The sequence below is a fragment of the Suncus etruscus genome, chromosome 3, assembly GCF_024139225.1.
Source record: "Suncus etruscus isolate mSunEtr1 chromosome 3, mSunEtr1.pri.cur, whole genome shotgun sequence".
Classification (NCBI taxonomy): Eukaryota; Metazoa; Chordata; class Mammalia; order Eulipotyphla; family Soricidae; genus Suncus; species Suncus etruscus.
In genome coordinates, this window is record NC_064850.1 from 64,372,980 (window position 1) to 64,399,191 (window position 26,212).

Below are 26,212 nucleotides of genomic sequence, written 5' to 3' on the forward strand. Positions count from 1 at the left end.
TTTGGATGAACCGAGGTTCGATCCCCCGGTGTCCCATATGGTCCCCCAAGCCAGGAGCGACTTCTGAGTGCATAGCCAGGAGTAACCCCTGAGCGTCACGGGTGTGGCCCAAAAACAAAACAAATGAAAGGGCAGCACATTGGCAGATAATAGAGACAGAGGGGCTAAAGTTAATGCAAGTTTGAAGCTTGACTTACGTATAAATCCAAATAATTGGGGGAAGCCATCAAGTGTGATGCCCCACTCGGCTCTGCTTGGAGTGCTCAAGTGTGCCATGTTACCAGGGTTGAGCACCGACATCAACTACATGCAAAGCAAGTGACTTAGCCCTGTCCTGTCTCTTGGGTTCCTCAAATAGTTATTACTTATCAGTAATTTAAAAAGCATTTCTTTTCTGTGATTATTTAAGTTGTTTCTTTTTTTTAGATCATCGGTGCATGGAGTTTCATTTGATATTTCTTTTGACAAAGAAAGTAGTGTACAGAAACCCACTCCAAACCGTGGAATCACTCGTTCTATTAGTAATGAAGGACTTACCACGAGTAATCGTGCATCTAAACACATTAGGAAAAATTTGTCCTTTAAGCCAGTAAATGGAGAAGAGGAAGCAGAAAGCATTGAAGAAGAACTTAACATAGACTGTCACAGTGACCTCAAATCTTATGTGCCCCATAATAGGAATAATATAAATTCTAATGAGAATATTCGTTACAAGGTTCCAAATGGAGCTTTGCAAAATAGAATACTTCTTGATGAGTTTGGCAATCAGGTTGAGACACCAAGCATTGAAGAAGCACTACAGATAATTCATGATACTGAAAAATCTCCTCATACCCCTCAGCCAGACCAAATTGCTAATGGCTTCTTTCTTCATAGCCAGGAAATGAGTATCCTAAATTCAAATATCAAGCTAAATCAATCTAGTCTTGATAACATCACTGAAACAAAAGGTGCCTTGAGTCCCGTAACTGATAACACTGAAGTAGACACTGGAATCCATGTCCCTTCGGAAGATATTCCTGAGACTATGGATGAGGATTCTTCTTTGAGAGATTATACTGTAAGTTTAGATTCAGACATGGACGATGCATCAAAATTTCTTCATGATTATGATGTCCGAACCAGCAACCCCAGAGAATCTTTGAGTCCTTGTCCAAGTACTGTAAGTACCAGGTCACAGCCAGGCAGCAGTGCTTCATCTAGTTCTGGAGTTAAAATGACAAGCTTTGCCGAACAGAAGTTCCGGAAACTAAATCATACCGATGGGAAAAGCAGTGGGAGCAGCTCTCAAAAAACAACACCCGAGGGCTCTGAACTTAATATTCCTCATGTGGTCGCTTGGGCTCAAATTCCAGAAGAAACAGGCCTTTCTCAAGGACGAGACACTACCCAGCTATTGGCCTCTGAAATGGTGCATCTGAGGATGAAGCTAGAAGAAAAGCGACGTGCTATAGAGGCCCAGAAGAAGAAAATGGAAGCTGCTTTTACCAAACAGAGGCAGAAAATGGGAAGGACAGCATTTCTGACTGTGGTGAAAAAGAAAGAAGGAATTTCTCCTCTTCGAGAGGAAGCAGCCGGTGCAGAAGATGAGAAAGTATATACCGATCCAGCAAAAGAGAAGGAGCCACTGAAAGCTAATGGACAGAGGAGCAAATCTCTGGCTGACATCAAAGAAAGCATGGAGGTTCCTCAGGCCAAGTGGCTAAAGTCTCCAACAACACCTGTGGATCCGGAGAAGCAGTGGAACTTGGCAAGTCCCACAGAAGAAACCTTAAATGAAGGAGAGATCTTAGAATATACCAAGTCCATTGAGAAGTTAAATTCATCCCTGCATTTTCTGCAACAAGAAATGCAGCGCTTGTCACTTCAGCAGGAGATGTTGATGCAGATGAGAGAGCGAGAACAGCAGTCATGGGTGATCTCACCTCCCCAGCCCTCTCCACAGAAACAGACTCGGGAGTCAAAGCCTTCCCGGCAACCCGGAGTTTCCTCGACCATTGCTTCCTTCTCCTCAGACTCCCCTCGGCCCACTCACCCATCGCCACAGTCTTCTCACAGAAAGAGCGCCTCTTTTTCCACTAAAAATCAAAGGACTCCAAGGCCAAATGACTTAAAAATAACACCTTTGAATCGAACATTGACACCCCCGAGGTCTGTGGATAGTCTTCCTCGGTTAAGGAGGTTTTCACCCAGCCAGGTTCCTATTCAGACTAGGTCCTTTGTATGTTTTGGGGATGATGGAGAACCTCAGATAAAGGAATCTAAACCAAAGGAGGACGTGAAAAAAGAGGAGTTGGACTTCAGAGAGACTCCAGAACAGCATCTACAAAACACAGAGGAAAAGGAGCCCAAACCCCGTGAGTCAACAGTGTCTGAGGTCCTCTCGCAACCTGTCACAGAGACAGTCCGTCTGACACCAAATGAGGACCAGCTGAATCCCCCCACAGCACCACTGAAACCTGTTTTCCCACCCACTGCTCCCAAGAATGTTAATCTAATAGAAGTTTCCCTCTCGGATTTAAAACCCCCTGAAAAGGCTGATGTGTCTATTGAAAAGGAGGATGGAGAAAGTGATAAAGAACAATGTGATGAAGAGCAGAAAGTCTGCTGCGGGTTCTTTTTCAAGGTAACTGCCTACGTGATTCTAGGCATCTCTGGGTTTTTAATTAACTTGATGACTTTTCTTTCTTTTTTTTTTTTTTTTTTTTTTTGGTTTTTGGGCCACACCCGGTGATTCTCAGGGGTTACTTCTGGCTATGCGCTCAGAAGTCGCTCCTGGCTTAGGGGACCATATGGGACGCCGGGGGATCGAACCGCGGTCCATCCAAGGATAGCGCAGGCAAGGCAGGCACCTTACCTCTAGTGCCACCGCCCGGCCCCGATGACTTTTCTTAGAAATATTTTTTGTCGAAACTCTAGTCTACTATGAATTTTAAACTAGATATCACTAAGTCTGATACCACATTAATCACACTCTGGGGGGATGGAGGCCAGAGAGATAGCACAGCGGTAGGGCATTTGCCTTGCGAGCATCTGATCCAGGACAGATGGTGGTTCAAATCCCGGCATCCCATATGGTCTCCTGAGCTTGTTAGGAGTGATTTCTGAGCACAGAGCCAGGTGTAACCCTGAGTGCTGCCGGGTCTGACCCAAAAACAAACAAACAAACAAACAAACAAAAACACTCAGAGAAATAGCACAGTGATAGGGCATTTGCCTTGTATGCAGCCAACCCAGGACAGATCTGGGTTCGATCCCCAGCACCCCATATGGTCCCTTGGTGGGTCCCTCCCCTCCAAAAAAAGACACTGATTTCTAGCATAGATATATCTCCATTACAACCATGGTATAAATTCCTAAATACTGTTCTTGCTATTCTACTTCCTTTCTCACTTTCAAATAAGCCTTTTAAAAATTAAGCTACTCTGTGGGGTTGGGGTATAGCATGGCTCTTGTGTATAAGGCTTGTTCCTGGCACCTTAAAAAAATTAATCTAGGGGCCGGAGAGATAGCATGGAGGTATGGCATTTGCCTTGCATGTAGAAGGTCGTTGGTTCAAATCCCGGCATCCCATATAGTCCCCCGAGCCTTCCATGAGCAATTTCTAGGTGCAGAGCCAGGAGTAACACATGAACACAGCTGGGTGTGACCCAAAAACCAAAAAAAAAAATTTAAGGGGGGCTGGAGAGATAGCATGGAGATAGGGCTTTTGCCTTGCATGCAGAAGGACAGTGGTTCGAATCCCGGCATCCCATATGGTCCCCTCCCTGAGCTTGCCAGGAGCAATTTCTGAGAGTAGAGCCAGGATTAACCCCTGAGTGCTGCCGGGTATGAAAATTTTTAATCTAAGGGGTCTGAGCGGTGGTGCAAGTGGTAAGTAAGGCATTTGCCTTGCAAGCGGATAACCTAGGACGGACCGTGGTTCCATCCCCTGACATCCCATATGGTCCCCCAAGCCAGGGGTGATTTCTGAGCGCATAGCCAGGAGTAACCCCTGAGCATCACTGGATTTGGCCCCCCCCCCCAAAAAAAAAAACAAAAAACAGACAAACAGAAAAAGAATCTAAGAGTTATATTCAGTTGGCAATTTGTGAAAAATTCACAACTTGACATTACCATTACATATTACATGGAAGTATATTTTGGCATGTTAATGTTGTAAACATTTTCCCTTATATAGTTGTTTTGTTTCCTTTTTATGGTCCTTTTTTTTAGGGGGGGTGGGAACCACACCAGTGTTCATGATTCATTCTTAGTGGAGCTCAGGACCCAGGGTGATTGCTCATAAAGCCCTTTGTACTGTTATGTTCTATCTTTTAGCTGTATTAGCACTTATTAAATTGTAGATAATTCGCCATCTAACGGAGGGGTTTTTGGAGGGGGGCGGTTGGAGCACTGCTCCTGGTGACATCGAACCAGACCAGCAGTATCAGAGATCATCAGAGCCTCAGTAATGCTCAGGAGTCACTGTCTAGTTTTTGTTTTGTTTTGTTTTATTTTTTGGTTTTTGGGCCATACTCGTTTAACGCTCAGGGGTTACACTTACCTTACCTTACCTTACCTCTAGCGCCACCTTCCCGGCCCCCACTGTCTAGTTTTTAAATTCCTTGCGAAAGGAAGCAAAAGGAAAATAATGTAATCAGAGTTGACCATATGCAAGGCAAGTGCCTTAACCCCTAGATTGTCTCCCAAGCCCCTAAAATCCTGGCTTCTTGGCTGGGCTTCCTGTTCTTCCCTTCTTCAGTCTACTGCTTGGGATCACTGCTCTCAGTCTATCTTCAGTGACATGCTTTCTTTTTTTTTTTTTTTGTTTTTTTTTTTTTTTTTTTGTGGTTTTTGGGTCACACCCGGCAGTGCTCAGGGGTTACTCCTGGCTTCATGCTCAGAAATTGCTCCTGGCAGGCACGGGGGACCATATGGGACGCCGGGATTCGAACCGATGACCTTCTGCATGAAAGGCAAATGCCTTACCTCCATGCTATCTCTCCGGCCCCAGTGACATGCTTTCTTATGAAGTATCTCAGATTTGAGTGGAGAGATAATACAGTGGTTTAAAGGCATTTTTAGAAGAATTGTATAGAATGTGTCTATTTTCTCTTCAGAGAAAAACTTTAGTATATAATTCAAAACCTTCATGCACTTCCAGACGCATCATGAAGGGCCCGGGTTTCTCAGTGGTGGAGCATTTGCCTTATACCAAGAGATTTTGGATCTGAGCTCCAGCACTCCTTCCCCAGCTCACCCCCCACCCCCAAATAAAATTTTAGGGCTCCCAAACTGATGTTTTTTATATGGTGATTCTTAAATAACTTCCAAGATTTTGAAAGTATGAGTAAAGTAAGTGGTCTGTGTTGGTTATCGATCTGTTGGCCATTTTCCCTGAGGACAATTCCTGCAGCAGCTAAATGACCTCCAGTGACCCCACTGAGTCACTCTGCCTTGCCTGTCTGTGAGATTGAAGCTCCCAGACCAAAACTCCCACCCCATCTGTCACAGATACCTCATTAGTCTGGAATGGACCCACTTTATCCCACCCTCCAGGCTTCAAGGTTGCTTTTGGTATTCAAGGGCCCCCCATTTCCCAATGAAACTAATGCATTCCTTACTCAAGCCCCTTACCCAATATATGTGCCTTTGGTTTTGGTTTCTGAATAGCAATATTTATAACCAAGGGTCAGATGCCATTGCTTCACTTCCTAATTTCAGTAATGTGGGGCTGGGAGATAGTACAATTGGTAAGGCATTTGTCTACCATCCAGCTAACCCAAATCCAATCCCCAACATCCATATATCTACTGAGTACCACAATGCAGAGCCAGGAGTAATCCTTGAGCACTGCCATGTGTGGCAAAAAAAAAAAAAAAAATCTGACTTCTGTAATGCTGTCATGCATGGTGGAGTTGGAGTAAGAGCAAACAGATATTCAAATTTCCACTTATAAGAGTAAGCACTAACTTTTGTGGAAAAGCTGAGAATATTGGTACCTAAAATTTTCATCTTTTTCAATGAAATTCATTCTTAGGATGACCAAAAGGCAGAAAATGATATGGCAATGAAACGGGCAGCTTTGCTGGAGAAACGATTAAGAAGGGAAAAAGAGACTCAGCTTCGAAAACAGCAGCTAGAGGCAGAAATGGAGCATAAGAAAGAGGAGACAAGGTACTGAAAACTACTGTGTCATTTCTGAGACATGGCATTACAGTGCTTGAGGAGAGAACTGCTGAATATGTTCTTGACACAGGGCTTTGTTCATTTTTCAGAGATGTTTGAGCTGTGTGTATGTTCCCAGCTGAAATAATGCCAATGTTTATGTGTACTAGAAATTTATTTGAACAAATTATTATCGGTTTTTATGGGTTTTAGACCTTGAAAAGTAAGTTCTCTGGAAATTTTGATTTAAATTGACTTCACTGGGGTCGGAGAGATAACATAGCAGTAGGGTGTTTGCCTTGCATGCACCAAACCCGGAATGGCCCGGTTCCAATTCTGGCATCCCTTGTGGTCTCTCAGCCTCCAGGGGCGATTTCTAAGTGTAGAGCCAGGAGTGACCCTTTGAGTGCTACTGGGTGTGGTCCAACAACCAACCAATTAGTCATTTGATAAACACATAGAGTTTAAAAAAGAAATTAAAAAAATAAAGTAACTTCACTGAAGGCTGGGAGTACGGCTCAGTGGTAGAATATTTGCCTTGAATGTGTAAGCCCTGGGCTCACTTCCTAGCACTACAAAAAAAAAATTTTTTTCTGGGTTTTATGCATACACACAATATTTTCTTAGTGGATATTTAATGGAGTGTGTGTCTGTGAATTATTGACTTAAATTATTTCATTTAAGGTGGCCCACTTATGGTGTTAAAATACAATTTTCTCTCTTATATCAAATATATTCTCCTTGGAACACAGAATAAGAAATTTCCATTTGGTTTTTTAGGCGTAAAACTGAGGAAGAACGTCAGAAGAAAGAAGATGAGAGGGCACGCAGAGAATTTATTAGGCAGGAGTATATGAGGCGCAAACAACTGAAACTAATGGAAGATATGGACACCGTAATCAAACCCCGTCCACAAGTAACAAAACCAAAAAAACAGCGTCCCAAGTCTATTCACAGAGATCATATTGAATCCCCAAAAACACCAATAAAAGGTCCTCCAGGTAACGCAGTTCATTGTGAAGAATCTGTTCATCATTAAGCACCATCCTGGCTGTACTTATTTGATGGTCCTTCAATATGCTAAATTGAACACACTTGGAATTGTGTGTGCTCCATATTTGGAGAACCAGAATGAGCAAGTGAGAGTATTATGTATGCATGCATATATATTCAGTAGAATAAACATGAATGCTAAAACAAAACCACTTAAAATACTAACCTATAATGGAAATGTGGCCTCATGGTAATCCCTGCATTATTACCTACCATTTCTAAGCCTGTAAGTCTGTATGAACTCCATCTTTTATTAAAACTAGATGTCATGGGGCTGGAGTGATAGGACCATAGGTTGCTATTTGCCTTACCACCCAGGCTCAATCCCCAGCACATCATATGGTCCCCTGAGCACAGGGCCAGGAGAAAATCCTAACTATTGCCAGATATGGTCCAAAAGGAAAAGGAAAAGAAAAACCTAGACATCATGGAAACTTTCAAAGAATTCCTATATTGTTAAAATTGAAGAGAAGTAACATAACATTTAACTTCTTGTAAAGAAATCTTCCCTTTTGGGACATTGAAATTGTTTGATATATATATATATATAGGCTTAAGTTAAACAGTTTTCCATCTAGAAATCAGATATTCATAAATATTCTTCATTCTTTTTATTCTTTTATAATTCATTCTCATTTATTTTTGTTAATATTTTTAACTTCATTAAATGGCCAGGTTCATGTCTGACATTGTTACTTGCCTGGTGGCATAGATCCTAACAGCAATTTGTTTAGTTATTATTTATTTCCAGCTTCCTTACTAATCTTAAATAAATTGTACATATATGCATATATGAATGCATATCATGTGTTTAAATTAATAGCAAAGATGGAAAATTCATTTTCATATGCTGGTGTTGCATAATGAACAGACTGTTTTCTGGTTATTTTTCACTTAGAAATTTTGTTTCTCTTCAGGATCATTCATTTATTGTGGGTTTTTTTGTTTTTTTTTTTTTCAGTCTCTAGCCTTTCCTTGGCATCCCTGAACACAGGCGACAGTGAGAGTGTGCAAGCAGGGAGGCGGACACCAAGGTAATTCCAGAAGAGAGGTGTTTTCATAGAAAAGATCGTTTCCTGTAAATATTTTGTGATGAATTAATTTTAATCATATTTTATGTGCTTTGCTGGCTCAGTTTGGGTTTCTTTTAATATACAAAAAGGTCTGTTCAATTTTCAGTGTTAATTTTAGATTTATTGGCATAGATAAGATGCTTTTTATAAACTTTACCACAGTAACAGTAACTCTAAGTCAGTAATTGTTAAATGATGTGATAAAATCATAGCCTGTAGAAATAGGAACTATATCAGCTTCTATAGCTTATTTCTCACCAAGTAGAGTTTCTTCCCTTAGAATAATTACAGTGCTTGCCTGTGACCTAGGAAAGATCTTTGTTTTTTTTCTTTTGGGGCCACATACAGTGGTCCTCTGAGCACATTGCTTGAGATTACACCCAGTAGTACTCTGGATACCATGCAGTGCCAAGGATCAAAAGGCAAGCATTCCAGCCCTTTGAGCTATCTCCCTGTACAGTAGGATCTCTTTTATCTTCTCTTTATCTCTAGAATATATCTCAAAAACTAAAAAAAAAATCAATGTTTTATTATTTTACTAGTGTAAATGTAAAATTCATATCTTAAAAACAAAATTTTTTAGGAGTAATATTTCAGCAGGTAGGGGATCAAGCTTAAAAGTGCTGTCCCTCCTTCAATCTCCAGCATTCCATATGGTCCCTTAAGCCTGCCAAAAGTAATCTCTGAGCACTGCCAGGTGTGACTCAAAAAGAAACAAAACAAGCAAAAATGGTACTTTAATTAAAAATGCTAAATTACCAAATGTGATTGAACCAGAGTTTGAACCTGAGCCAGTGCCCTACCCATTGTACTATTGCACAGGCCTTGTTCTTCACTTTTATGCTTCTATGTTGGTACTGGTTAGTACTTTCACATATACCTATCCTTCTGGTCTCTAAATATTCTTACTTTATTCAAAAATCAATATTTTTAATTGGTTTTTGGGCCACATCCAGTGGTGCTTAGGGGTTACTCCTGGCTCTGCACTCGGAAATTGCACCTGGCAGGCTCGGGTGACCATATGGGATGCCGGGAGTTGAAGCCAGGTTCATCCTTGGTCAGCTGTGTGCAAGGCAAATGCCTTACTGCTGTGCTGTCTCTCTGGCCTAAAGATCAACATATTTTATTTGTTCTTTAGATCAGAGTCTGTCGAAGGTTTCTTATCTCCAAGTCGTTGTGGCAGTCGAAATGGAGAGAAGGACTGGGAGAATGCATCCACGACGTCTTCTGTGGCTTCAGGGACAGAATACACAGGTTCGTGTCTGCATGCTTTCATTTCACACTAATGTGAGATCTGACCTGAGCCAAAGGAAGTTTCAGGGCCACACCTCAGAACTGACATGTGCGGCCAGTCAGAAACAGTGCACCCATTTCAGGTCATGTTCCCACTTCGGGAGGGTGTGACTTGTCCCACAAGAACTAAAATCAGGAGTATTCTCATTCCTCTCCTCCTCTCTTCAAAATGCTCTCCTCTCTGCCATACGGTTTGGGTCTGAAGAAGTCTTAGAGAAATGCCATCATAATATAATACCTACGTCTGCAGCACTGAAAAATGCACAGTGTGCAAAGAGCAATCTTTCTCTCTCCCACACACTAACTCACTCATATTATGTACATCTTATTAAAACATCTAAGAGGCTCTAAAAAGTAAGAAGAAAGAAAGCAGTGGTTCTAGGAGGACATCAGTCTCCTGTCAGGTCCTCTTCTAACCTTTGGATAGACATTTGTGAGATAAAGCAAACTGAAGATGAGAGGGTCAGTCAAGTTTACAGAAGGGAAGCAGAGCTAGTTAAAAACTCAGAGGACTGTTCGATCCCGGGTTTCGGCACCAAAAAAAAAAAAAAAAAAAAAAGCTCAGAGAGGGGCCGGGCGGTGGCGCTAAAGGTAAGGTGCCTGTCTTGCCTGTGCTAGCCTTGGACGGACCGCGGTTCGATCCCCCGGTGTCCCATATGGTCCCCCAAGCCAGGAGCAACTTCTGAGCACATAGCCAGGAGTAACCCCTGAGCGTTACCGGGTGTGGCCCAAAAACCAAAAAAAAAAAAAAAAAAAAAAAAAAGCTCAGAGGACTGGAGTATAGGCCTACCATGCAGAAACAGTCAGGTTTGGTCCTCAGCACCACAGGATCCCTTGAGCACCATCAGTGCAGCCCTGCACTGCCTACCAATCCCCGTTGCCTCCCCCCCTCAAATGTAGTGAAGCAGGAGAAGAAATGAGAGCTATGAGCAGGGAGTATGGGAGAAGAACAAGTGCTCCCGAGCTGCTGTACGTGCCGTGCAGTTTCCCTGTGAGGCCAGAGAGCTTAGTTGCTCCTTTCACCCTAAGCCTCATGCTAGGGCTCTCAGGACCTTCCCAAGTCATCACAGATTTTTAAGATCAGAATTGGACTATGGGGCCAGAGAGATAGCATGGAGATAGGGCATTTGCCTTGCATGCAGAAGGATAGTGGTTCAAATCCCGGCATCCCATGTGGTCCCCCGAGCCTGCCAGGAGCTATTTCTGAGCGTAGAGCCAGGAGTAAATCCCTGAGCACTGCTGGGTGTGACCCAAAACCAAAAAAAAAAAAAAAAAAAACCAGAACAAACAAACAAAAAGAATTGGGCTATATTCCTTTCTCTTTGAGGGGATAAAGTAGGGGAGGCTTTTTGGCTTTTGGGCCATATCTAGTCATGTTCAAGGATTACTCCTGGCAGACTCAAGGGACCATATAGGATGCTGAAGATCAAACTGGGGTGCAAGACAATGTACCCTTCCACTGTACTATTGCACCAGTCCCAAACTAGATTTCCTTTAAAACTCTGCACTTATTTGCTCATGTATCCCAGCCACTCATTGTTCTACACCTGCATTTCCTGCTGACTCAAGCTGATTGTTAAATTTTCAGGCATTAAGAAGCTGTAAACTTTACAGTGTAGAGACTTTGTAGCTTAAAATCAGCCATGGTAAAGGTAATTTCTACCACAGAAGTAAGTAAATACAAACTAGGGCTAATTTTTTTTGTTTCTTAACCTCAGAGTGGTTTTAATGAGTAAATGCCTTGCACATAGGGTTTAATCCTCAGCTTTTCCTATAAGCTCCCCCAGCACCACCACAATGACCACAAATGACCCCTGAGCACAGAGCAGGAGTAAGCCCTGAACACAACTTCAGGCCCAAAAACCAGGGCCCAAGCAGTAGTATAGCAGGTAGGGTGCTTGCTTTGTTTGTACCTTGCACATGACTGACATGGATTCCATCCCCAGAACCTCGTATAGTCCAAGCCTGCCAGGAATAAGTCCTAATCACTACCAGCTGTGGTTAAAAAAAAAAAGACCATATAGTGGTTTCTTAGTTTGTTCCTTTATAGAGTAAGCACAGCTCTTCCCTTCATGAGAAGCATTCATGGAGTAAAGCAGATTATACTGTTATTCCATGTGTGAGTTGCAGTGCCCCAGAATAAATGCCAAAGACTGCTTATATTCTATTGACCAAGAAGTCGCACTGATGAAATGCTAAAACAAAGGAGGAATAGAAGAAAAAGATGAAGGGATTTTTTTTTTCTAAAATAAGTGATGGGCTCTGGTTAGATGGGCTCATGCCTGATGCACATAGGCCTCATGGCACTCTTCTCCCAAGGAAAGGTAACGAGCCACAGTAGGATTTACCATACTAGACTTGGGAAAGAAGGGGAGAGAGTAGTGTGTGTGATGGAGATGACTGTTCTAGCTCTGTGTTCCCCAGCACTCGCAGACAGCCAAGGAAGCATCCTCAAGATGGCCCCTATGTGGGTAAAGCACAGCCCCCGTGGCCCACGGTACAGACTTAAGTTTTTTATTACAGTGTAAGGGGACCATCAAAACATTATTAAATAGGCACAGTAGTTCTGACTTGGTTGTGTTATTTTCATTCTTGTCCCATTCTTACTTTAGGACCAAAGCTCTATAAAGAGCCCAGTGCAAAATCTAATAAGCATATCATACAAAATGCATTAGCTCATTGCTGTTTGGCTGGCAAAGTAAATGAAGGTCAGAAGAAAAAAATATTGGAGGTAAGTGTTTTTGCATAACAGTTCAATTTGGCAACATTCTCAGACTATCCTATCAGAGTTTTCTGTTTATTCAAAAAAAAATCCTCTTTCGGCTCCCTGAATTTCAGTGGTAGATATAAAAGAACTATGACTTTAATTATTAGATTGAGTTATTAGTTCATACCCAGATAGACTTCTGGAAGACTACAAACTTAGTTAGAGATTACAAATTTAGATGATATAAAATTATAAATGATTAGTCACTTATTTAAACTTATTAGATGTTCACTGATTTTCCTCATTATAAAAATTAAAAGTATTTTGCTTTTACAATATGTATCTTATTTTTTACTAGTAAAGAATTTACATTTTAAATTGTTATCAAACTTGACCAAGCATTTAAGAAAGTATATAAACTTGGGGCTGGAGAGATAGCATGGAGGTAAAGCGTTTGCCTTTCATGCAAGAGGTCATCGGTTCGAATCCCAGCATCCCATATGGTCCCCTGTGCCTGCCAGGAGCAATTTCTGAGCATGGAGCCAGGAGTAACCCCTGAGCACTGCCGGGTGTGACCCAAAAACCACAAAAAAAAAAAAAAAAAAAAAAAAAAAGAAAGTATATAAACTTGATGGGAAAAAAAGATTTTTAATTTTGTTGTTATTTTCTTCTAAAGGAAATGGAGAAATCAGATGCCAACAATTTCTTGATCTTGTTCCGGGATTCAGGCTGTCAGTTCCGTTCCTTATATACTTACTGCCCAGAAACTGAAGAAATTAGTAAGTTGACTGGCATAGGCCCAAAATCTATCACTAAAAAAATGATTGAGGGACTTTACAAATATAATTCTGACAGGAAACAGTTTAGCCACATACCTGCAAAAACCTTATCTGCCAGTGTTGATGCAATTACCATCCACAGCCATTTGTGGCAGACCAAGAGACCGGTAACGCCAAAAAAACTCTTACCTACTAAGGCATAGTAGGAGCCAGAGATACTTGCTGAGAACATTTGTAGTGAATTTGCACTTCATCTTTCCTGCCTATTAAGAATGTTTCTAATTGCCAATAAGACTTTGATTCATCGAAACTGGACATTGAACTCAGAGCCAGGAATAACTGGAATGTGGCCCACAGTGTGGAGTGCAGAAAAGTCTCACTGAGGAGGCCGATCGAAGCGATGAAGGGATCAGCCAACAGAGGTTTGTGTCTTTGGGTTCACCTGCTTGGTATTAGATACAGTGAAGCACTGAATTCGTATGGACATTAGTTGGACTTAATTGTTAAAATATGGCTTAGATCACAAATTATGTGTTCCATTGTTGCTTTTTTAACTTTTTAATGCATATATTCATTTTCAGATGGTTTATTTTGCTAATTTTATTTCCTGGGTATTTCTTCTAAGATACCTTTGAATTTTGTTTCATATGGAGCTATTGAGAATCAGAACTATGCCATCATCGGTAACTTGCACCTTTCCTATGATGTTCAGAGAAACACTAGTGTTTGGTTTTACAATAACCCTGTTATAATGGTATTAGGGCACCTGCAAGAATTATTCTGCTAGTATTTACAGTTCTGTATTTTTATTCACACAAGTATTAACATTTCTTCACTAAATAAAAGGAGGAGGTGTTGTAAAGAGCTGCTAGTAGATTCGCTTTAAACCACAAGAGCTTAACCAAGAAAATGTTTAAGTTGCTGATTAAATCAGTTGTTTCTTATACTTCTGACCAACTCAGAACCATTTAGATTGTTGTTGTTGTTTTTTTTTTATGAGAAAAGGCTTTTTATCTCTTTTGAAGCAAGTCACTTTATAAGCTGGCAGGGGTGAATGACACTTTGAGAGTAGTTTTTCGATCTGAAAATGTGAAGACCACCTGCCACTGTTGAAGAGGTCTTTACCATTCTATTTATAACTGATAGAAAAATTATATTTAGAATTTTAAACATGTACAAAGGGCTACATTTTGATTTTCAAGTAGCATCACATTGTTTTATTTCTATTGAGTTTTTCTTTATCGTCCCTTTCAAGTGGAACAGCTTAGAGTAAGTACACACTTGGATCTCCTAAGTGATCTTTGTTCCATTAACAGTGTACACCAGAGGGTTAGTTGGGGAAAAACCTCATTCTCAGGAAAAGACTTGAATGATTACGTGACCCTGTTATGTTTCAGTGTTGTGACAACTGTGTAAGCTTAGGGGGGAGACAGTATTGTTCATAGATGAGATGCAGAGCTTGTTTGCTTTCGTGGGAAGTAGAGACATTAAACACATTTCTCTAATTGTTGTTTAGAGAAATAACTAGTATCTCATATGATGTATTTACTCATTTTTTAAAAAAAGAATAGGATTGAGATGTCCCTGAACTGTACTTTTCTATTATTATTATAAAACCTTTTAGGCATCAGTGCATCTGGATTATCAACATTTTCTCAAATGCTGTCAATATTTTACTGTAATTTATGTTCTTATATTTATGTATATTTGTTAAAACTGTAAAAAAAATTTACAGATTTTTTTCCAATATCTGTGCAAAATATATGTGTAGCTCAAAACTATTTGTGATCTACTGTTTGCATGTAAAAGATCAGGATATGTTACTCCTGCTTTAAGTGCATACATATTGTGTATATAATATTATTGAAATGGGGAATTGTACATTTTGATCTTCCGACAGCAGTTACTATCAGGAGGAAATGGTGATCAGATATATACGTGCTTAGATTAAGACTTGTTTAAAAAAGTAGTGAGTGAACTAATCAAAATGACAAGTAGCAGTCAATTAACTATCCCTTATCATTGCATCTTTACTTGACAATAAAATTGACCCCTAAATATATATTGACAATGGAGAATTTAAATGAAACAGGACAACTCTTTAAAATTCTTAAATTTCTGTGCAAATATGTCTGAAGGGAGGGTATGAGTGCTGCTGCAAAAATGTTCATGGCTTTTAGGATAAAATTTTCTTGATTGATGCAGAAGGAATATGGATATATTTCTCTTTAAGTCTGCATTTTTTTTATTATGGTGCAGCTTTTTAAATTACGTTCTCCAAGTTACACAAATAAAAATTATGTTTATTTTATGGAGACTGGAGAGTGTCACCAACTGTATGGAAATGCTTTGGTGCTTTCATTATTAGAGGTCAGAATAGATGTTTATTCAGAGAAATTTGCCAAACATGTCTTATCCCCATGCAACTTACCCAATTCTGATGTTTGACACCGCTTTGTAGAGTTTTCATTCCTCTTGATTTTCGGTTTGGCTTCCAAATGACTGTTAGAGGTGCTGCTGGCCATTAGAGTGCATGTCGGGCACTGAAGGGCAAGAACGGTGTGGGGGTGCTCCCTCTCCACAGGCTAAGCACTGTGCTGTAACTTTTGTCACACTGGCTATTCCCTGGTACCGTGTAGTTTCCCCCTTTTGTTTGAATAAAAGCATGGCACCAAATGTCTCCTTTTCTGTTTCTTCATCAAATGCAAGCTTCTGTGATATTTGATTTTGATTTTCCTGTCTCCTGCCATACGCTGAACCTTGATTGAATTAGTCATTTGATAATTAAAATAACTTTATGTGCTTAGCTCAGAATATGTAGTGACACATTACATACATTTTGTCCATGTTTTGGTGGGTAATTGTAATTGTACCAATTAGCTCTCTCTACCTTTAAATTTGAATAAGTAACATCTTTCATCTACAGAAATCAATTCTTGGCTGATACTCTGCATGTTTCACTTCGATTTTTGCTAAATCTAACTAAGATCAGAGCAGTTGTTTGTTTTTTGTTTGTTATTTTTTTTAAGATCTTGGGGCTGAAGCAGTAGTACAGCAGATGGGGTGCTTGCTTTGCATGTGGCCAACCCAGGTTTGATCCCTGGTACCCCATGTGGTCTCCCAAGCCCAACAGGAGTGATCCCTGAGCAGAGAGCCTGAAATAAGTCCTGTGCACTGCCAGGTGTCACCCAGAAAGCAAAATAATAATAATAACAAAACCACAAGAAATACCTTCATAAACATATTCCTGGAAACTTCTTAGAGGCCAGAGACAGTGCTGTGGTGAGCAGGGCTCTTGCCATGCTTGCAGCCACCCCAGTTCAAGTTCCATCACTGCTTATCTTTACTTTACCTGCAATCCCTGAAGTAAAGAGCCAGAAGCAAGCCCAAGGCATCTCTGGTGCAGCCCCTCACCCACACATAAAATGCTTTTGTTTTGCTTTTAATTGAATTCTGTTTTGTTTTTTGTACTACACCCTTTGGTGCTTAGAAATTAATCCTGGTAGGACTCTATGGTAGGGACCATAGATGCCAGGGACAGAATCTGCATTGGCAGCATTTAAGGCAAGCACCCTGTCCTTGGTACTACCTCTTCAGCCCCTTTCCTTTTATTTTTGTTTTGTTTTGAGACCACACCTAGCAATCCTCAGGTCACTCTTGACAGGCTTGTGAACATTATGGGGTGCCAGGAAATACCAGTGGTTGCTAAACTTAGTTACTATTCTCAGTATCTTTGAATTGAAGCCACACCCAGTGGTGCTCAGCAGTTATTCCTGGCTCTGAACTTTGGGGGACCACCTGGGATGCCAGGGATTGAACTCAGGTTGGTTGCAAGCAAGGCAAATGCCCTACTGTGCTCTAATCCCAATCCCACACACAACATTTTCAAATGCTTGAAATTATTTTAGGGCTAAAAAAACATAGTACAGGAGGGAGGGCATGTAACTTGTCTGGCATGCAACAGATTCAAACTCCCCACACCACATATGGTCACTCCACCAGAGGTTACACCACCACCAGAGGTTACCCCAGAGCCAAGAATGTCACCAAAACTAAAAAATACTTAGCCTTAGGACTCAGGCAATATTAAAAAGTACAGAGACTGAAGCTATGTGACAGTCGTTAGGATGCTTGTCTTTCATGCAAACTGATGGGAGTTCAATTCCATCAATGGTATCCTAAGCACCAAGTGATGTAGTAATTTCTTGAGTGCACACCAAGAGTATCCCTGAGCATCACCAAGTATGCACCACCACCAAAAAATAAAAAACAAAAACCAGCAACTCGATATTTTAATAAATCACAGTTTTCTTATTATTTTTTATATACCTCTGAGTAAAGGACTCTCAGGACCCTTATGCACCATCACAGTTCCTTCTGTGACTATTCTTGCTAATTCAGACCCTTCAGGTCTTTTGCTTGTGATCTAAGGTGTTCTACCCTCAGCAGGCAGGAACTGTCCTCTGTAATATGGCTTTGTCATGTAAAAGGTTCTGGGATCTGCTTTCTGGAAAGAGGATTATTTGATTTGGTTTTGGTCTTAAGGCCATACTCAAAGTAATGCTGGAGGCACTTTTGGTGGTTCACAGAGGACCCCATACCTGAATGCAAAGCCTGCCCTTACTCTGTTGAGTGTCTCCAGCCTGAAGCCGTGAGTTTCAAAATAACTTTACAGATAAGGTGAGGCTTAATATTGTTGGTGTATTGGGGTGGTTCCAGGAATCATAACAGGGGTCTCATGCATGTAAGGAAAGTGCTTCACCACTGAATCAATTCCTGCCCTGAAGTTATAAATGGCACCCGCCAAGGGCACAAAGCTAACAAGTGGTTCCATCCCAACAGAAGCCTAAGCACCATTTCAGATTTTTACTTTGCCACATTTCTTAAGCTGTTTATAAGCTCTCAGGTAATAAACACACAAAGAGTTGCTGGAGTTTGTTATTCAGTACATTATATTCACTGATAGCATGATTCCTTTGCCTAATGCCATAACTATGTCAGCACATCTGACTAATGTATGCCCTTATAGTCTGGTCCTGGAGTCTGTCACCATGATTGTGGAAACAGATACTGATGCTAAGAAACTTGGTCACAGAGACGGGTCTCCGGAGAGAAAGAGGAAGGACTAGGCTCAGAGGGATTTCCCTGAAAGCTCTGCACTCTAGATGTCAGTGTCATAAATCTGCCATGAGGCATTTTCACCATAAAAGATAAAATAAGGGGCTGGAAGACAGCACAGTCCTGTAAGATGACATCCAACTATTAACCCAAAACAAGGTGTTCCCCCCCTAAATCTCACCTTTGATATGTAAAAGCCCACCTGGATCACTCTGCCCTGCCCCACCCTGGTGGATTTTGTTTCTGGGATAAAAGTGAGTTCTGGCTTTTGGTGAAGGCAGAGAGATGTCCAAGTGAAAAGCAGACTGGCTTCATGGCTCTTTCCTAACTGGCTTAGCTTATTTCTTCACAGCTGCCTTGCTTCTTTAGACTCAATTGCCTAAGGGGTTAGAAACATGGCATGTGGGGTGATCTCACTACTTGCGGATTTTTATTTTACATAGCAGGTAGGAGTTCCCCTTGTACATGCCAAGCCTGGTCTGGACCCCAGCATTCCATATGGTCCCCAGAGCACCACCAGGCATGATCTCTTGAGTAGAGGAGTAGCTTCTGAGCACCACTAGATATGATCCAGAAATCACCAGAAAATTAAAAAGCCACTGTTTATTGCAGGGGTCTTCAAACTTTTTAAAGTGGGGGCCGGATTACGGTCCCTTAGAGAGCTGGAGGGCCGGACTATATGAGCTACTAATTCCTACTCACACTGCACTTATCTTATATAAATAAAATGAAAACCATTTATAAATAAACAGATCACACACCAGTATTTCAATGGGAACTGTGGGCCTGCTTTTGGCTAATGAGATGGTCAATGTCCGGTTCCATATTTGTCACTGCCAGCCGTAACAAATGATGCAAGTGGGCATCAGTTAATCTTGATCTGGTTGGAGATTTCAGATGTTTTATTCTTGAAAAAGTCTGTTCACAGGCATAAGTGCTACCAAAGATGGTTACCATTTTGAGTGCATGGTTCCTGATATTTGGATATGTCACAGAGGGGAGAGATGCATAGAAATTCAAAAGGTTTACTTGACTTAAATGCGTCTTTCAGAGAGTCACAATTCTGCAGTTCAGCCAGTTCCATTTGGTAAATTGTAAGAACATTTTCAATCTCAACAGAAAATGGGTTACGAAAAAGCTGTATAGGACGTTCATGGAGATGAAGCTCTTTGAATCTAAATTGAAACTCCGTTTGCAACAATTCTAGTGAAGCCAGACATGTTTCCTTTGGGAATGCAACCAATGGTTTGTCCGCTGACAGGTTTTGAGTTGTTGGGAGATGACTGAAGTTTTCCTCCTATACTTGTTTGATGAGAAGGCCTAATTTTACTTTAAATGCTTTCACATGCAATGCCGTATCACAGATGAGCGTCCCCTTGCCTTGAAGTTGCAGATTGAAACTGTTGAGTAGCTCTGTTATATCTGTCAGAAAGGCAAGGTGCCATTTCCATTCTGCATCATTGAGCTCTGGTACTTCTTGGTTTTTTGAAAGTAGAAAAGCTGTAATCTGCGGAAGTAAATTATAGAAACATTTCAAAACTCCCTCAACTCAGCCAACAGACTTCTGTGTGGTACAGAACATCTTCATGGGCAACATTTACCTCAGATAGAAATTCCTGAAATTGTCTGTGGTTTAGTGCATGAGTTCTAATGTAATTAACACAAGATACCACAATTTTCATAACAGAGTCCCAATTCAGTGATTTACAACACAGCGCTTGTTGGTGGATGAGGCAGTGTATGGCAATTGGATGAGGATGGTTATGTTTGTCCATCTCTTGTGTAATGTGAGCAATTACTCCTCTCTTAGACCCCACCATACTAGGAGCACCGTCAGTTGTTACACTGACTAGTTTAACCCAGTCCAGCTCCAAACCATTCACAGTTTGGCAAACCTTTTCAAATATATCCACTCCTGTGTTGTACCTTTGATACTTTGCAGTGCAGCAAGCTCTTCTATGACTTCAAAATACTCATTTGTCCCACGCATATAAATGAGAAGTTGGGCAGAATCACGAACATCATTGCTTTCGTCGAGTGCCAAGGAAAAATAGCAAAGTTTATTTGCAGAGTTTGCAAATGGTGCAGCAAATTTTCTCCCATTTCTTCAATCCTTCGTGTCATTGTAACTCCTGAAAGGCTCACTGTACTAAATAAATCGGCCTTCTCCGAACACATCTCTTTGGCAACAGAAATAAGGCATTCTTTAACAAATTCTCCCTCTACAAATGGTTTGCCATTGCGCACTATTAGCTTGGCAACTTGAAAACTTGCCCGCAGTGAGGAAGTATTTAACTGCTTCTACTTCAGAAAAGTATTTTGCTGAATCATCAGTGTGTGTTTCAGTTGTAATATTTTATCTTTTCTCACTTCTCCAACCAAACAATCATATTTATCTTTATGTTGAGTTTGATAGTGGCATCGCAAATTGTATTCTTTGAACACAGCAACTATATTCTGGCATATCAGACACACAGGTTTTTCTTTGTACTGCATAAAAAAGTAATTGTAAGTCCACTGTTCTTTGAATATCCTACACTCGCCATCAATTTTTCTTTTTCTTGACATCATTGTTTCCTAGGGGTTCCAAACTGATATTAGTGAAATACAAATATGTGTGTATATATACACACAGTGTATGAACCCCCATTAGTCCCTGATGTGAACACTTACCCCTTGCAGGCTTTTCTTTTTTGTTTGTTTTTGGTTTTGTTTGTTTTGTTTTGTTTTGTTTTAGTTTTTGGGCCACACCCGGCAGTGCTCAGGGATTACTCCTGGCTATCTGCTCAGAAATAGCTTCTGGCAGGCACGGGGGACCATATGGGACACCTGGATTCGAACCAACCACCTTTGGTCCTGGATCGGCTGCTTGCAAGGCAAACGCCGCTGTGCTATCTCTCCAGGCCCTTTGCAGGCTTTTCTAAGCAGACCAGCTCAGTCCCTGATAGTTCAGTTATATCTCCCTATATAATGCCCAAATTGATATGTTCGGAATCAGCATGTGAACACTGAAAAGGAATTGCAAAATGCATATAAAATTTTCAATGTAACCCCTTTAAAATGCTTCATCGAACCCCTAATTTTCCACATGGCAATTCAGCACCGAACCCCTAACCTCCCAACCACCGCCCACCCCCTAACTTTGATTTCAGCACTGAACGCCTCACCACCCACAAAGGGGAATTTTCATATGAGTCACCCACAGCCCAATCGGGCAGAACCCCTCATCTGGCAAAAATTTATTTCTATGGCACTTTTGACTGACCTTTGGCAGTGGAGGGAGTGGAGGAAAACCTCACTGACAGGCAGGCACAGCACAGACACCATGTTGCCTGGGGGTGGAGCAGGCGCCTTTTTACATCATACAGTCACCCACATGTGGTACTCCTCGCCACCCTCCAGTGACATCATCAGCAATGTGAGCGCGCGCACCAGGCGCAAGGGCACATTAGTGTCCCTCTCAACACCGCCCTCAAGCCCACCCTCCCAGCACACAACATGCCGTGGGCGGAGGCAGTTGACGTCATCCCTAAGAAACCATGACACTGTATGTGCTGGCAGGTATCTTGGGAACCAAACAGCGCTCACTGCTGGCGGGCCGTATCAGACTCCTCTGCAGGCCACATGTGGCCCATGGGCCGTAGTTTGAAGACCCCTGGTTTATTGCTTTCCCTGGCCTGGCTTCCTCTGCTTCACAACTGTGGACAGCAGAGGTGCCTCAAAGGGCTGGGGTACAAACCTCACATGCAGGACTCCAAGGGTTGGATACCCAGCACTACATGGTCCCCAGCAGATTTGGAAGAAATCCTGAACCCATATCTATCTCTCTCTGCCTGTCTCTCTTCTCCTTTTTCCTCTCTCTCGTCTAATGTCCTTCCCTTCCCTTCCTTACCTGCCCAAAAGTCAGTATCAGTCCAGGCACCTCTGCATATAACCACCCTGCACAGACTCCATAGCTGAACTCTGCTAAGTCCCACTGCTGCCCAAGCCAAGTGACATTATTCTCCAAAAACTAGCTCTTTGTTGGATATCATCAAGGTCTCACCCTCCTTTCTGTGTCTAGACAGAAGGGGTCCATGAACGGACCACTTCTCATTTCTCATTCCTGCAGTTCACAGCCAATAGGCTCCTGTGCGGACACAGACAGTCCTGTTGAAGCCCTTCCCTGGGTTCCCCTGACCCCCACTGTCCAACAAGTAGTCACCAGCAACCCTACGCACAGGCTCAAGTGTGTCCCCCTTCCCCAGTGGTGGTGTCTGGTTCTCAAGGCAAAGCTCACGGATTTGGGACCTCACACACACCTGAGCAAATCAGGGAAATACGAATATGAGGCCACTTGGGCCCACTGTTTAAACATAAACTCAAAGTGGTGGTCAGCAGAATCCAATGAACAATGACTGCCTGATCTTGATTATTATCTTGATTGAGAGTGATGAACACTGATGAGTTCAAGCTTTCTGTTTGTAGGACACTGCCAGTGGTTCCCCCAGCGGTGCTTCAGAGTCATTCCTGGCTCTGCTCAGGCCCACTCCTGGCAGTGCCGAGATCTAACCCAGGTCAGGTATGTGCCTTACCTGCTGTACCATGTCTCCAGGCCCACAACAGTTTCTTGGTTTTTCTTTTCTCTTTTTTTATTTTGTTTTTGGGGGACCACACCCAGCAGTTCTCAGAGGCTACTCTTGGCAGGCTCTGGGGATTACGTGGGATGCCAGGAATAGAACTAGGGTTGGCCGCATGCAAGGCAAATGCACTCCCTGCTTTGCTATCAGTCTAGCCCTGTCTTGGTTTTTCTAATCCTGTTCAGAGTGTTGTCCTGTGTCTTTGCACTGTGCGTCCACACAGTGACCTGGACCCTGGTCTTCCTCTTCCTCTAGGACACATGTCCAGTCAGAGGTAGTCTGTGTCCAACCCTTCTGTGTGTGTCTGATGCTGACAGATGACCTGAGCAATTCCCCCTCCCCAATGAGTCTGAATCCTTAATGTCCTCAGGAATTGAGTCCCCTTCTTGCAGGAAGAACAGTACCTGATCTCTGTCAGATACCTTTTCCATGAAATCCACGGGCCAGGCCATTACTACAAAGAGGACATGCTGCCTTTCCAAACATTCTAGTAGGGGGTGGCATGGGACTTCCCTGCAGTGGGTCTTAACCAATACTGAGGAGCTAGGCGGCCTTTTATCCTGAAGAAAACCTTTGCACTAGGGGATCTGACCCATAGGAAAGATGGGCACCCACTTTCTTTGGCAATGACCTTTCCCGCTTGTCACCTGGGATAGACTGGGCAGACAGCATCAGTGACATGGCTCAGGCCACCAGGCTTTACAGGGACTCACCCTAGCCCAGCTGCCCTTTCTAAGCAACCTGTTTAGTACCTGAATATCCGGAGATGCCTCCCCCCAACCCCACCCCCACCCCAGGGGTCCCCGTTCTAGGGCTGAGTCCTGAGCTAGTGGGCAGTGCTCAGAATTCCTGGAGGCCACTCTGAGCAACACTGTGCCCAGAAATTCCAGGGCTGACCAGGTGTCAGTCCCGGGGCTTTCCATGCTCTCAGGCCCCACTATTCATTCAGATGACAAAAAAAGGATTTGTCTTGTTTTGCCTTGGGGCCATGCCCAGTGGTGCTCAGGAATTCCCTTCTGGATGGGTCAGGGGACAATATATGGTGCCAGAAATTGAACCCAGATTGGCCTCATGCAAGGTTAGTGCCCTACCCAATGTACTATTACTCTGGATCTATAAGAAAAAAAATTTTGAGTGTTCTAACACTGGAAATAATGTAGCAAATCACCCTGAATAGGACTAGTCAGTTCCCAGCCATCACAGGAAAGCTGTCATTGGTTTGTTTCTAGCATATGGGGCTCCCTAAGGCTAGAAACATGGGGCAAAATCAAGTACATAGGATTGGCCTCACGGAGACCAAAGCCTGCAAGGACAGATGTCCAAGATCCTAGTCCAAGCTCCGTCCCTGCTGTCCTGGATTCCGGACAAATGCCAAAGGCCTTGGGCCTAGTTCCTTCACAGATAACTCGCCTTGTGCTGTGGGTCTGAGAGCAACTCAGGAAGCCAGAGACCTGAATTTGCAACAACCTACTTCTACTTCCTCTTTGCCTGCAGCCACTAGTCTAGAACCCTCTCAATCCTTGTTCTGTTTTGGAGCCACGCCCTGGAGTTCTTGGGGGACGATGCAGTGCCAGGAATGGAAACAACCCCACCACATACAAAACCTGGGTTTACCCCTGGGGCTCTGGGGTCACCGTCATACTTCTGACCTCCAGGCTCCCTGCACATACCTGCACAGGCCTCAGGATCACTGGTGGCCTCTGCGCCCCCCAGGAAGCAATGTCCAGAAGCATAGTGCCTGGTCCCCAATGCCCAGCAGTTCCCCGCACAGCCCCGCAGGCAAGCTCTGACTTCCCAATGCTAAGGGAACAGGCTATACTCAGTCTCTTACTGTCTCCCACCCCAACCCAGTCCCCAGCACAAATGCGCAGAAGAGCCTGGCCTGAGATATCTGGCTGAACCGTCTTCCTCTGCTGCTGATGGTGCCAACTCTAAAATACCCGTGTGCCGCCCAAAAGTGTAAACCCCTTGTGGTCTGGGCCTTGCTCCAGCCTCCCACTTCCCCTCTGGGCTCAGGTCACCCCATTTCTTCCTGGATCTCACCCCAAGATTATGAACTCCCTGTGAGCCTCCCAAGGCTTCTGGGGTATGGCCCCCAGAGCCTGGCTTTCCAGAGGTGGCCCCACAGGGACTGTGCACAGCCCTCAGGAGCAATGGCCTCTGGGCCAAGAATGGCAGCTCTGGGAACACCCAAGGCAGTAACTACCTTAGGGGGACACCAGGGCTAACCAGGCAGAACTGGATAACTGACAATTCAGGACCAAGAAGGGATAAAGCTCCACCTTCTTACATGCAGTTGACCCAGCTTCTATCTCCAGCACCGCCTGCTCCCATGAACAATGCCAGTGGACCTGGAGGACCCTGAACATTGCAGGGTGCAGCCCAAGGTGATCCTGGGCATGACAAGGCCTGAACAACACCACATCCAGGGTCCCGCATTGAACCCCAGCCTCACTGGCCAAGAATCACCAAGAATGGCCTCTCAGACTCTCACTTAGAAGCCCCCATAAAAATCTGACAATCTGGGGCCAGAGTGGTGGCACAGAGATAGGGTGTTTGCCTTGCATGTGGCTGACCTAGGACGGACCATCCGATACGTCCCCATAGGGTTCCCCGAGCCAGGGACGATTTCTGAGCGTGGAGCCAGGAGTAACCCCTGAGTGTCACCAGGTGTGCCCCCCCCCCAAAAAAAAACCCAAACCCAAAAACCAAAAAAACTGACAATGTGCTTCAAATTTCAACACTAGTTCCCTCCCCCACGCTCATTACTCATCACTCATCACTGGTGTTCGGCTCAGATTTCACACCCAGCAGAGGTTACCCAGAGTTGTTGTTGAACCCCACCTTCTGCAAAATATATTGACCAGGCCAGAAAAGCTATTAACACCCAGTCCCACACCCCAGGGCTTCTCCAAATACCTGTCTTGCAGCTGAGGCCTCCCCACAGGCCAAGCGAAAGGGGTGCAGGTTGTAATAATCCCTTAGAAACTCAGAGTTCTGGTATTGGAGCCACAGCACAGTGGATAGGGTGTTAGCACAGCGGATAGGGTGTTTGCCTTGCACACAGCCGACCCGAATTTGATCCCTGACATCCCATATGGTCCCTGAGCACCACCAGGAGTGATTACTGAACTCAGAGCCAAATGTAATCCCTGAGCATGGCAGAGTGTAGCCCAAAACTATCCCCCCCCTCCAAAAAAAAAAAAAACCCTCAGCATTCTGGGGGCCTGATCATACAATGGCAGGGCATGTGATCCGGATTTGATACCCCACCCTTCATCCCATATGGTCCCCAAGCCCACAAGGAATGATCCCTAAGCACAGAGTCTGTAATCAGCTCTGAGCACCCAGGGTGTCGTCTGTCTGTCTGTCTGTCTGTCTGTCTGTCTGTCTCTCTCTCTCTCTCTCTCTCTCACACAC

At 43.1% G+C, this 26,212-nt stretch overlaps 2 protein-coding genes across 3 annotated transcripts in view; one reads left to right on the top strand and one right to left on the bottom strand.

The window, feature by feature from the left end:
- Nucleotides 1–15,731, top strand: part of CAMSAP2 (calmodulin regulated spectrin associated protein family member 2) — a 90,133-nt gene extending 74,402 nt beyond the window's left edge. For both annotated transcript variants that reach the window (XM_049770584.1, XM_049770585.1), the window contains 7 exons: nt 427–2,626; nt 6,023–6,159; nt 6,931–7,151; nt 8,165–8,237; nt 9,415–9,530; nt 12,182–12,300; nt 12,953–15,731. In XM_049770584.1, coding sequence (XP_049626541.1) covers nt 427–2,626; nt 6,023–6,159; nt 6,931–7,151; nt 8,165–8,237; nt 9,415–9,530; nt 12,182–12,300; nt 12,953–13,258 — 3,172 coding nt within the window. In that variant the 3' untranslated portion in view covers nt 13,259–15,731. The remainder of the gene's footprint in view (nt 1–426; nt 2,627–6,022; nt 6,160–6,930; nt 7,152–8,164; nt 8,238–9,414; nt 9,531–12,181; nt 12,301–12,952) is intronic.
- Nucleotides 1–26,212, bottom strand: part of DDX59 (DEAD-box helicase 59) — a 205,875-nt gene that overhangs the window by 177,508 nt on the left and 2,155 nt on the right. The gene's annotated exons all lie outside the window — the stretch shown is intronic.